The sequence below is a fragment of the Meles meles genome, chromosome 8, assembly GCF_922984935.1.
Source record: "Meles meles chromosome 8, mMelMel3.1 paternal haplotype, whole genome shotgun sequence".
In the NCBI taxonomy this organism is placed as follows: Eukaryota; Metazoa; Chordata; class Mammalia; order Carnivora; family Mustelidae; genus Meles; species Meles meles.
In genome coordinates this window covers 111,451,778-111,464,841 of record NC_060073.1, presented here as the reverse complement: position 1 = coordinate 111,464,841, position 13,064 = coordinate 111,451,778, and the positions used below count along the sequence as shown (strand labels likewise).

The 13,064-nt window shown below is 47.5% G+C and overlaps 1 protein-coding gene across 5 annotated transcripts in view; it reads left to right on the top strand.

Annotated features, from left to right (window-relative positions):
• Positions 1-13,064, top strand: part of SIK2 (salt inducible kinase 2) — a 129,122-nt gene that overhangs the window by 103,401 nt on the left and 12,657 nt on the right. For 4 of the 5 annotated variants that reach the window (XM_046015681.1, XM_046015686.1, XM_046015685.1 and 1 more), the window contains exons 8-9: positions 1,370-1,522; positions 8,124-8,288. In XM_046015681.1, the coding sequence (XP_045871637.1) occupies positions 1,370-1,522; positions 8,124-8,288 (318 nt within the window). The remainder of the gene's footprint in view (positions 1-1,369; positions 1,523-8,123; positions 8,289-13,064) is intronic. The other variant, XM_046015682.1, reaches the window with a different exon arrangement.

The window sequence follows — 13,064 nt, the reverse complement described above, 5'->3', positions numbered from 1 at the left end:
CGTCAGACTCCAGTTCTTGTGTGCTTTTTACTCAGTATATGAACTCCTCCCTTTGCCCCGTCTGCCAAAAAAATCCAAGAGGTGGACTTTATGTGGGATTGGGGAAAGACAAAGACAGAAACTTAACAAAGTAGAAAATTTCTTCTAAGATGAAGCATGAAGTTTTATCCAGGGCGGGAGTTAGTTTATATGGAACATAGATGTACAGCTGGGGAACAAGGCTGAGGGCTGACGGGGAAACAGGGAGAGCCGACATCGTGTTTAGGAAAGCCAGTGGGGAGTGGGCTGCGAGCTGCGGAGGCCGAGCCGGCAGAAACAGGTGGATTCCAGATTCGGAATTACTCAGGGTCATAGAACAGAGAGGGTCATGAGCCTGGGACATTCCCCCTCACTTTTATTTCTGTCCGTTAAGGAGTTAACGTATTCCTAGGAGAAACCCATTTATTACTTCCACAGCAGTGCTCTCGCGGAGCATAACTCGCAAAATACAAAATGCCTCTTGTGAACTTAAAGTGCTCCAAACCGTGCTGCCACGAGCGAAGCCAGGCTGGCTCCCCGGCTCAGCCCGTCCCACGCTCAGCGGCGTTTCTGTCCCCTCCACGAAGCAGATGTAGGACTCGCTTGGGAGGGCAGCCCGACGGGCCATGCTTCCTGCCTCGTGTGCTCCACACCTGGGGCGCCCTGCGCGGCAGCCCTGCAGACGGTTCGGTGGAATTAGAAGCCAGGGAGCAGCTGTTCCTGAGTTCTGCTGGGACCCTGGGAAAGCTGGCCAGCGAGGGATGTGAGAAACTGGGAAGCAACTTTATTTTCAAGGCTTCGGGAGGGTGGGACCACAAAAACAAGAGGAAAAAATTACCTAAGAGTGGAGACACGGTGTCTCTCAGTCCAGCCTCCCAGTGTTGCTCTCCAGCCCAAAAGAATCACCAGAAATTTCCCCAAAGACTTTAATCTTTCACTGCAGAGTTTGCAGTAGTTGGGACTTGTGTTGAGGTTAGGGAATTCGAGCTTGTGGGCCCGGGTTGTAAGCGACCGTACACCGTAGTCACAGCTGGGGGATGGGACCGTGTGGCAGCCCTGGGAACTTGGGACACGAGACAGTGGTGGCATTTTTCCTGCATGCAGAAAAGCAAATGGAGCCTGTTACTGTGAAAGGGCCAGTCACTTAGAGGCCTCAGCCCTCGTGTAGTCAGTTCTGGAAACTCAGAACTGTCTGTCTTCCTCCTGAATTCTGGAACAGCTTTCGTTCTAGACACTTTGTTCGCTCCTCTGTCTTCAGGAACACATGATTTCTCCGGCTTTTTCAGGAAGCTGTAGCTCACCGTGCTGGTCCTTACGCTTCTCCGCCTTCAGCACTTGTTTCCTCTTTCAGTCTTTGCAGAATAAGAGCTACAACCACTTTGCTGCCATTTATTACTTGTTGGTGGAGCGCCTGAAATCACACCGGAGCAGTTTTCCCGTGGAGCAGAGACTCGACGCCCGCCAGCGGCGGCCCAGCACCGTGGCTGAACAGACCGTTGCCAAGGTAACGCCGCATTAGCCGGTGGTCTCATCTTGCAGGTGCCTGTTCCCAGGTTTGACACGTTCTCCATCTCGTCGTACAACAAAGGGTTAGGATCTCATCCTCCACAAGCGGTTCTTCTGCAAGGTTTCTGCCCGTCACTTCCTAGATTCTCAAATGTTTTAGCATCTTCCTATTTCTCTTCTTAAGATTTTATTTATTTATTCTACAGAGAGAGTGAGAGACAGAGCACGAGCATGAGCAGGGGGCGGAGGAGGCAGAAGGAGAGGGAGAGGCAGGCTCCCCGCTGAGCAGGGAGCCCGATGCGGGGCTCGATCCGAGATCCTGAAATCATGACCTGAGCCGAAGGCAGACGCTTAACCAACTGAGCCACCCAGGTGTCCCTGCATCTTCCTACTTCTAAGGATTAATCTTATTTCTAACAGTTTTTTTTCTTTAGAAAAAGCGTTTTCTCATCGCTAATCATTGACTGATGGTGGGCATCAATATAACTAGCCTGTACGCTCGATTCCACTGAAAGTTGTACTGCAGCCCTAGCCTATGCAAGCGTCTGTTCTTAGGCGTGACAGGGATGGGCTGCATAAAACCCGGCCATGGCCCTCAGAGACCGCACAGTGTAAAAGCAAAGTGAGACATGATCACAAATAACGCCCGTTCCGAACAGAGAAAGGTACATGTGGGAGAACCACCACGGACAAAGGGGAGGGCGACACCTCTGCCTAGGAAAGGCTTCGTGGGAGAGTTGGCATTTCCGACGGAGCGCGCGTCTTCGGGGATGTGTAGGCCTCTGCTGGGGAGAGGCGGGAGTTGAAGGCATTGTGCGAAGGCCGCAGAAGCACTCAGTGGGCAGGCGTAGGGAGCTGAACTGAAGCGCACAGGGAAACGAAGAAGTTGGCGTGGTGAGTTGAAGCCGTGCCACGGAGGGCTTCGGATACCAAGGGAGGGAGTTTACGTACAATTCAGGAAATACTGCAGAACGACTGGAGACGGATATGATACAGTCAGACCCAGGCTTCAAGCGGACTCCTCTGCGCCATCAGGAAGGGCAGATGGGACAGGGAAGAAGCTTGGGGGAGAGCAGTGAGGAGCTTTGGCTGCTGCGGTGCTGGCGGGTGCAGAATGGAGGGGTGAGCGCAGGGTCACCTCGGGCGGACTCTGGATGGACCCAGCGGGGGCTGGCAGAGGCAGCGCAACTCGCTGCTCGAGGCAGGTGCTCCCGAGCAAACCCCCGATTCGGCTCTTGTCTGCTGCCTGACCTTCGGAAAGGTCCTTAAGGTCTTTCTGTGCCTCGGTTTCCCAAACTATAAAATGGGGAAAATTGAAGAATATTCTAATGTTTGAATTGGTTGATGACTGTGCAGCACTTAGCACGTGCCCACACGTTTCGATTCTATAAAGTTAGACGGAAATGTTGGGGAGGAAGGGACAGCAGTGACATAGAGACGACTGTGTTCCCGAGCCCGAGGCTGGGAGAGTTAAGTGGTGGTGCTGACTTGGTTGCTTGAAAGGAAGAATAGATCTGGATCCCAGGACGGAGGCTGAGGCCAAAGGGAGTCGGAAAATCATCTGTATAGAGGTTGAGAAGAGGCATGTGGTTCATTCATACAATCCATTAGGACTTCCTCCTCTTCTGTGAGGGCTTACTTTGTGTCAAGGGCAAGGACGAGCAGAGAAGTTCTGACTTTGTATTTCATGCTTGGCAGTTTTATAAAATTTATAGGCGTTACTAGAATTTTGCATTGGCTTCTACAGAACATGTGCGGGAGAAAAACCAAAGGATTACCATCTTGATTTTAGTAGGCAAATGATATACACTGTTACACACACTTTAATGTATGAAACAATGTGAATATTGACACTAACGTGAGCAACGCATGGATAAAGTTCCAGGTCTTTGGATTACAGTGTCTCGGAGCAATTGGAGTCCTTCAGTGATTAATCGTATGGCTTTCAAGAGAGGAAGGGATAAGATGAGAACTCCTCGGTTGGGTTAGTGAAGGTGAGATGTACTGGTACCCCTTCCCTCTGGAAAATGGTGCCAGGCAGAAGGACAAGAAGCAAGAAAGCCCCCAGTGCTCACAGGCTTTCCCTCCCAAGCGTCTTTATTCTTGTTCATATTACGCAAGCAGGGATATGGGGTTACATAAATGATCGACCCTAGACTCACGCACATTACTGCACACGATTGCCTTTCTTATCTAAGCTGGAAGCAGATTCCCTAGGAGAGCGCAAATTATGTGAAATTCGGCTGAGAGTTCAGATGTATAACATGTCTTCCAGTGTTTGATAATCTGTTTTATTACCAACCACCACATGAATTCTTCTCCTGTTACGTATTGACCTAAGTCGTCATAGAAAGCTCCTTACTGGGACTTAAAAATGTGTCTCATTCAAGTGGAAGTCTTCAGGTCCATTCGCAGACTTGTCTAGAGCACCTCTGGGTGCTCGGGAGCAGCACTGGGGCTGGAGAAGGCGCCCCTCCCCCGTGAGAGTCCACACTCGGGTTTGGTTGAACCTGCGGAGAAATGGATCTCTCTGCACTTCAAGTTGAGTAGCGCCTGCTCGCTTTAGTTCTTTGTCCTGCTGTTGGCTTGAAGAGTGCACAGCCCGCGCTAGTTGGTAGAGCTGTAGGAGACTGGGGAAGCAACGTGATCCCGTGCAAAGCTCACATGAGCCGAGGAATCACGCAGACCTTGGGTTCCAAGCTGAGCTGAGCGACTGGCCAGCCAGCCTCTGTCGCTCAGTGTCCTTAAATATAAAAGGGAAATAGCAATGCCCCCTTCAGGAGTTTGCTACGGAGATAAAATCCAGCAACTTACTGCAGGAGCTCAGCTCAGCAGACGGAGCGCTTCTGTACCGGGCTCGGTCTCCCTGCCGCCCTGGTGTCCGTTTTCTGGGAACTAGTCCCCGCTGCTAAAGGACGGATGGTGCAGTGAGAAAGGACCATTATTACTCCCGAGAAGACGGTGAGAACCCTGTCTCAGAATGATTCAGAGCACTTCTGTTTGCCATATGCTGTGTAAGAAGTGTTACCTCTGGTTGAGAGCAGACAACCGTTTAGAAGAAATACGCGTCGTGCCCGCTCTCATGAAGCCCAGCTGCTAGCCCTTCCACCCCCGGTTTCTGCGGCTGCGGCAGACCGGGCTGAGCGGTCATCCCAGCTGCTCTGCAATCACTGACCAGAGCCTGCCCTCCACAGCGGTAAGAAAAAGCATTGTGTCGTTGGCCCCAGGGTACCTCAGCCTTGGGGGTGGTGCTTAAACCATAAAAGGTTATTTTCCCACAGTTCTGGACACTGGAAGTCCAAGGTCAAGGTGCCAGCAAGATGAAGTTCTGGTGAGAACTCTCAGCTGCCTACCCCGTGTGCCCTCACACGCCTTTCCTCTGCATGTGCAGAGAGAGAGATGTCTGGCGTCTCACCCCATCTTAGAGGGACACTAGTCCTGTCACGTTGGGAGCCCACCCTTAGGATTTCATATTGCCTTCTTACGTCCTGAAAGGCTCTCTGTCCAAACACAGTTGCACTGGGGGTTAGGGCTTTAACACACAGATGGTAGGGGGGCGGCAACACACAGTTCTGTCCCTAACCAGCAATTCCTATTGGAGCAGTAAAGATTTTCCCATAGGAGAAAACGTTATTTTCATCATAATGGTTATTCTAAGAAATGCAAAATCAGAAGAAGACAAATGCAAAATCAGATCAAGACAATAAATACATGGTTTAAAAAGTCATTACAGTTAATTAGAAGACTCACACCCGGGTCTCTGGAGGAGAGAAGCTAAAATCGTACCAATATCATTCCTTTTTGTTTGAATTTAAAACTCACCACCGTATGTCCCTTCAAGTGGTTATAGCAGGGGAAAAAGAGGTCATTCCTCTGCCTTTTAGACACTAGTATGTTCCTTCAGACGTTTGACAGTGTCCATCGTGTGGACGTGAGCATCGTCTGTTACCACTCTTGAAGAAACTAGTGAGGTCAGCTTCCTTGGGATGTTAATCTCCATCTGTGCATCAAAATGACATACTCTCTATTCCACGCTCCTGTGCAGAGCATGCCATTTGAATATTTTCACCCTACCTTGTTCCAAAAAGACTCCTTTAATCCCTTCAGTGATTGCAAGAATCAAAAAAAAAAAAAAAAATCGCCTATCATCCTGTTTCCTGTGAAGTGGTTGTCACCATAAAATGGGTTCCTCCTCTCACCATGCAAGCTCACAGTAAGTTGTTGCTGCAGCCCAGGCTGGACATGAAATTTGTCAAGGAAAATGTGTTACGCTTGGTCTGGCATAGCATGACCCTGCCATTTGAAATCACAGCTGATAAAGGGCAGAAACGGAGAAGGAACAGCACACCCTAGTTATCACGTTAGTGCCTCATTTCCAGTGCAACACCTTTAAATAATGCTTTGCCCTAATAATTTAAATCATTTTGTGCACGAGAAGCAGACTAATAAATTTAGGAACCAGAAATTACAGTTCAGCTCTATCCTTTGATTGAAAAGCTGATGATAAGGGTAAGAAGAACACACGAAATAGACTTTATTGGAAACTTTACATTCTACATTATGACATGAGGACTTAAAAAATTAATGACTAATTAATGACTTAAAACTAAATGACTAATGCTTGAAGGGAAAAAGGAGTTGTTTAGCCTCAAAAGTAGCACAGGAAATAAGAGTGAGGAATGATGATATAAGAAAAGCCTTTACTTTAATCACGCTCGGTGTTGTTCACAGTGTACTTTTCATTTCTGATTTTACCATCCATATAATACCAACACTTGGCTATTGCTACTTTATTCCTTGTCTCACACAGCACATCTAATGATGTTAATGTCGGACTGTACCAAACATAAGGTTATTCTAAATATATTCAAAGTATATTCAAATAGAAGGTACATTTCTAACGCACCCCTCATCGTCAAAAACCATCCACCCAAAATCTTAACGGAGAGCCATTAGACAACAACTGAGAACAGAATTATGCATTTGCAGACGAATCCCTGTGATCTTTTCACGACTTTAGAAGGAAGGAGAAGGGCAGAATTAACATTACTAAGTGAACGACCTTTCATGATACCTTTTGCGATCCTAACTTCACTGTGAAATAGGTATTGTGCCCTTTTCTGGGTAAAGAAAATGGGACTCGGAGAGGTTAGGTACTTCACACAGTTCGGGATGGAGCCAGGTCTCTGGAGGAGAGAAGCTAAAATCATACCAATATCACTCCTTTTTGTTTGAATTTAAAACTCACCACCGTATGTCCCTTTATTATAGCAGGGAAAAAATAGGCCATTCCTGCCTTTTAGTCACTAGTATGTTCTCTCAAATGTTTGACAGTGTCCAGTATGTTCAAAAGACATCTAATTATTCTGCCAGCTCCGAAGAGACGGGAGGGAAGGATTATCCAGTAATTTCATCTTTAAAACCAATCCTTGCCCCCAAAACACCAAATCCAATCCATTCCAGTGGTCCTAAAGAAAGATTCTGTTAAGATTTTTTTAAATTTTATTTTTAAAGATTTATTTATTTGACCCTGAGAGAGAATGGGAGTGGAGGGAAAGGCAGAGGGGAAGCAGACTCCCCGCTTAGCACGAAGCCTCACTTAGGGCTCGATCCCACGACCCCGAGATCATGACCTAAGCCACAACCAATAGTCAGATGCTCCAGCCACCTGAGCCACCCAGGCACGCCTATATGATTCTTTAAAAGAAGAGTTGGTCATTTTTGTTTACTTAGCATTGTTAACAAACAAGACATGAAAATGGGCTTAAAACCATCTGGCGCTTCCTCCAGTAGGTTCACTTCAGAAACGTACGTTGCTCAGCAGCAAGCATCTCGCTTTCCGCTGGGCCAGCAGACTATGTTCATTTTCGGCACCTCCGTGGAAGGAGGATACCCCCGTCACCCTTCATGTCTTCCCCTGCACGCAACACCCTTGTCAGGAAATACACACCATCTCCCCCCACCAGAAAAACAAAGCGCAGTACACTTTGTGTTCCAGGTAAGAGAGAGAGTGTGTGTGTGTGTATGTGTGTGTGTGTGTCTACATGTGTGCGCACCCCTGATTCCACTCTGAGCTCCGAGACATGGGAACTTCTCTATTCTTTATGTCTTTCCATGGTGACATATTTAAGAATATAGACAAGGGGCGCCTGGGTGGCTCAGTGGGTTAAAGCCTCTGCTTTCGGCTCGGGTCATGATCCCAGGATCCTAGGATCGAGCCCCGCATTGGGCTCTCTGCTCAGTGGGGAGCCTGCTTCCTCCTCTCTCTCTGCCTACTTGTGATCTCTGTCAAATAAATATAATCTTTTAAAAAAAAAGAATATAGACAATATATGTTTGTCGAACAGCATTCTTGGGTTCTTTGCAGGCACCAGCTTTCTTGTCTGTGTGAAAGTTGGGCACCTCCTTGCGGCACAGGAAGGAACAGACCGCCTCACGTCAGTACCTGTACCACATATATATTTTATCAGATTTCTGAGGTTCCAACAAATAACGGCTTATTCTTTAGTTGTACCAGGAAGAGTTAACTTACTCCAACAATTTTGTATCTTTGTATGGAAAGTAGTAACGTTTCCAAACTGTTCTTGCCGCATTTTCAGGCACAAACGGTGGGGCTGCCGGTGACCGTGCATTCACCCAGCGTGCGGCTGATGCGCTCTGCCCTCCTCCCGCAGGCGTCCAACGTGGAGGCCTTTTCGTTCCCAGCGTCCGGCTGCCAGGCGGAAGCCGCATTTATGGAAGAAGAATGTGTCGACACGCCAAAGGTACGGACGTGTTTGAAAGACTCTGAGCTTGCTGGTTGGCCGGGCCCTCGCTTTGGTCCACGAGTGTTGTACTTGGCTTTGTTGACCTTTGTCATTTCCTTAAGTCACTCAGGAGTGTTGTTTTTGTGCAGGAGACCTGAGAAAAATATCCAGGCTAAACTTGGCTCTCCTCGTCCTCTTATCGTTGTGGCTGTTGCATAACTCTTTAGACCTTCTGTGTACTTTCCAAAATCCTTCTTTCCCTTTCCTTAACCAGTCCCTTCCCTCTTCAGGTTTCTAGATTCCTCTTAGGTGTGGGATTTAAAAAAATTGTTATTCTGAAAACAAAAGTAATTTTTGTGCAGAGTTGGGCTTTGTATGTTATCATTGCCTCTTTTCTGCACGCGGGCTGCAGCTACAAAGTGATGGGCCGTCTTGTTTGGTTCAATTTTATTTTAAGGTTTTATTTATTTATTAGAGAGAGAGGAGGAGGGGCAGAGGGAGAAGCAGGGACCCTGGGATCATGACCTGAGCTGACGGCAGACCCTTAACCGACTGAGCCACCCAGGCGCCCCTGCTCAGCGTTTTGTTTGTTTTCGTCCATTTGAGTATACATGATGGAGAGAAGCTTATCCTCGTATCCTGCGTGAAGTTGGCTTGTAGTACATAGATGATGATAGCTTCTCTCACGTGTGGGGTGCTTATTCATCCATGTTTTATCTACTTAGCCTCAAGTGGTGTCCAGAGGCTTGTGTTAATGGGCAGACCTTGGAGTGTGTTCAGAGTAGACTCTGTTCTCCACCGGTTGTGAACTTGGGTGGGGTGACTGCTTCGAACCTCTGTGTTCTGTAAAACAAGAATACCCAACTCGGTGAGCCTCTTGGGAGGGTTGAGATCGTCTCTGTGAGATTCTCGGCATATTGTAAACACTCATTATTGGTTTCCTATCTTTTTAGCTTCTTTAGGTGATGAAAGGATAATTCAGGCATGAGTTTTGCCTCCAAGTTGATAGTCTAGCAGAGGAGACATGATAACTATAGACACTGTGCCAAGTGATAACTAAACTGACCAATATCAGTCCCTAAAAGAAATGTAAATCCAGGTGGGACAAGCCTGGGAGGAAGCAGGGAAGGTGCCCGTAGCTGGTCTGATCAGGAAGGTGTGGGTCAACTGTCAGAGCTGGGAATTGAGGGGTGCGCAGAACAGGGGCGGACGGCGTTTTGGTGAACGGGAAGGTCTGAGCGAGCAGATGTCAGGGAAACTTGAGTCCATCTAAACGCGGTAGCCCCGTGTGTGTGTGTGAAGAAGAGGGAGATGAAGGGGAGTTGTATGAAGTGAAAAGAGGAATATCAGAGCAGCTCTGCTTTGAACGGCAAGCCCGAGAACACCGGCTTTTTCTCCGGGCTGCCATCCGCGGCGGAAGGATGCACGCCAGGATTGTCAAGAGAGGGTTTCACAGGGACTTGTTCAGCGTAGGAGCAAACAGGTGAAGGTTTTTGGTCAAGGAAGCCGTCAAACGCATGTTGTGCTTCAGAAATTAGCTGAAAGGTCCATAGCCTGCGTTGGATGGGGACAGGGGCAGTGGCGGCTTCGAGCAGTGTGCCCAGAGGGGAGATGACGAGGGCCTGCACTAGGTTAGCGCTCGGGAAACTGCAGGGGAGGGGGCGGTGTGAGATTGTGCGGCCAAAGTGGGTCAGCTGTTCGAGTCCAGAGAAACAAAGTCCAAACCCATACCAGTATGTCTGGAGGTCGAGCTGATTCACGGGTTAGGTGATGTGTTTAGCTAAACCATAGTCAAGGCAGCTTGAGGCCAGTCTGCACTGTCACGTGTCAGGCTGAGTTGGTGACGGTGAGTTTATGTCCATGTCCCCGAGGACGAGACCGCTTCCCGCGGACAGTCTGTTTTCTCTGCCTGTGGTTGCCTAGACGATGTTCAGTCACCTCATTGACTTTCACATTCTCACCTAGAAATTAAGCTATAAATTGGGACAACATAATTCATTTATTTTTAAGATCTAATTCCGTTGAAAAAATTAAAATGCATTCTGCTGAAAGCTTATCTGTGAGGGCATCAGGCCTGAAATACAGATGGGGCACTGTCTGCTGTATTATATAGGGCAAGCTATTTTTAAAGCTTGTGATTGTTACCGTAACTAGGAAACAGACAGGAAATGAATGATTTTGTGAGAGATAAAGGCAGGACTAGATGCGGTGTTTGCATTTGTAGGAAGAGCAGTAGCGCACTGGACCGGGCCACCTACGGCAGCAAGGCTTCGCGGGCCCTCGGCCAGGACACTCACACCCGCTGGTCTTAGCTGTGGACTATTTCGTTGATGTCAGGGAAAATGCTGATCCCTCTTCCCTCCCTGCCACCTCCCTTTTGGGGGCCCGTCAATAAATGCACACGCACGGAGCTGCAGGGCCACAGTGCCTCACTCGCATTTACTGGGACACCCACTGCTGTCTTCTACAAGACGCTTCCTAAATGAATGTATCGTTCGTTCATTTCTACTCCCAGGTGGTGGCCGATATTGCCATCACAGAGATTTTACCTCTCCTTTTCTCACGGAAGCCTTAAAACCGTCAGTAAAATCCCTTAGGGAGTCTGCCTTGAAACATTGGTTTGGGGCTCCTCCAAAAACTACCACCTTTCTGAGACCGCTACCCAACCCTGAGCAGAACCGAGACGCCCCCATGACAGACCATGTTGCGGGGGCAGGTGCACAAACCCTCTAGAGGCAGTCTTTCTCTTTTAAGGGTTTCTTTGAGGGTAACCAGTTTCTTTCCAGTTTTATTGCGAAGTAATTGGCATGCATCATTGTGTACGTTCAGGGGTACAGTCTGATGGTTTGATCACACGTACCACCGCCGCAGGTTCAGCTAACACCCATCTTCTCGCATAGATTCAATAAAGAGAGGAGAGAGAAGAAAAGAAAAAAGAAAAATATTTCCTTTGGATGAGAACTCTTAGGATTTGTTGTCTCACCACGGACCTGTGTGTCGTACGCAGCAGCAGCTGCCGTCGGCACGGCATTCGCACGTCTCTGGTGCTTACTTACCACCGCAGGCTTCTGCCTCACCTTCCTGCAGTGCCCCCTCCCTCCGCCCTCGGCCTCTGGTGCCCACGCGTCTGATCTGTTCCTGTGAGCATGCTTCCGCTCTTCTGGTTTGTTCAATTCCACATCTAAGTGACATCAGAGAGAACTGTCGTGCCCTTACTGACTTCACCCACCATAATGCCTTCCAGATCCATCCCTGTTGTTGCAAATGGTAGGATTTCCTTGGTTTTTCGTGGCTGAGTAAAATTCCTGCTTTGGACAAATAGCACAACTTGTTGATCCGTTCATCTGTTGGTGGACACTTACGTTGTTTCCATGTCTTGGCTGTGGCAGCCCTGATACCTTCCTGAGTTAGCGTCTTCATTTGCCTTGGATGTAGGAAGAATGCCACTTTTACCCACACACACATCTTAGTCACTTTTAACACTGTATTAGCAATTATAATGAAAGGATTTCCCAGGCTCTTTCATAGCTGGGTAACTGAGCTGGGAAAATAAAGGTGTCCCAGGTCTGTTTCCTCTAAAATAAGAATAGGTCTGAAAAGGATGTACCCCTAAGGCTTTGTAAAAGGGAGACAATTAACACTTTTACTTCTGAATTTGAATTTTTAATTTATAATTGAAAAAATAAAACCAGTCAGAATCACACATGGAAAATTCAGAGAGGGATAAAGGAAAAATTATTCATAATCCCCCTACCCAAATATAGGCGTAATTTGAAACGTTCCTAAGAGAGGATTATAGATGGGTGGGTAGGTGAGTGTAGGGTAGCTCAGTCAGTAGGTAGACTTGTTGAAACAAAATTATGCTATATTCTTTTTTTAAATTTTTTTTAAGATTTTATTTATATATTTGACAAAGATCACAAGTAGGCAGAGAGGCAGGCAGAGGGAGAGGGGAAAGCAGGCTCCCCCCTGAGCAGAGAACCCGATGTGGGGCTCTGTCTCAGGACCTGAGCCAAAAGCAGAGGCTTAACCCACTGAGCCACCCAGGCACTCCAAAATTATATTATAGTCTATGTAATTTTGTATGTTGCATTTACATAATGTAACATCATGTGCCTTTTTCCAGATTATGAAATCGGAAAGTGTAAGTTAGTAGTGCCTAATAGATTGTATTAGATAAACCCATATTTAATTACTATTTTTGGCCATCAGGTACTTTAAATTTTTTTGGCGTCCTTAAATGTGCCTCAGGTAAATGTCCTTGTGTTCAAATCTTTGTGCCTCTGATTAATTCCTCAGGATAAATTTCTAGAATTGGGATTATCCAGTTCTTTCTCTCTCACCTGGTTATCTGTTTATTTTCATTTTCCTCAAGATGGTAAAAAATGCTTTAAAAGAATATGGGGTGATTTTATTCTCCTGCCTTTAAGGTTGTTGTTATAAAGCATTCTTTCTGGTCAGGAAATAAGAGTAAGGGATATGATATTTTAGTTAATCTTTCCCAACAGCCACTGTACACGTGAGAGAAACCGAGCTTTAATAGAAACTCAGCAGTCTGCTGGGAAGTGGTGGCGCTGAGGCTCGGTCCGCACCGCCTCAGGATGCGCCCAGCCTGCCGGGCACTGAGGATGTGCGGGAAGAAAGACACTCTCAGCCCCCAGGTTCACTGGCTGATACCCGGCGCTGGTCTGCTGTCTTCGTCAGCTCAGGTCACTGAACACAATACCACGGGCTGGGGGGCAAAGCTGCGGAAATCTATTTCTTCACAGTTCTGGAAGCTAAAAATTGAAGACT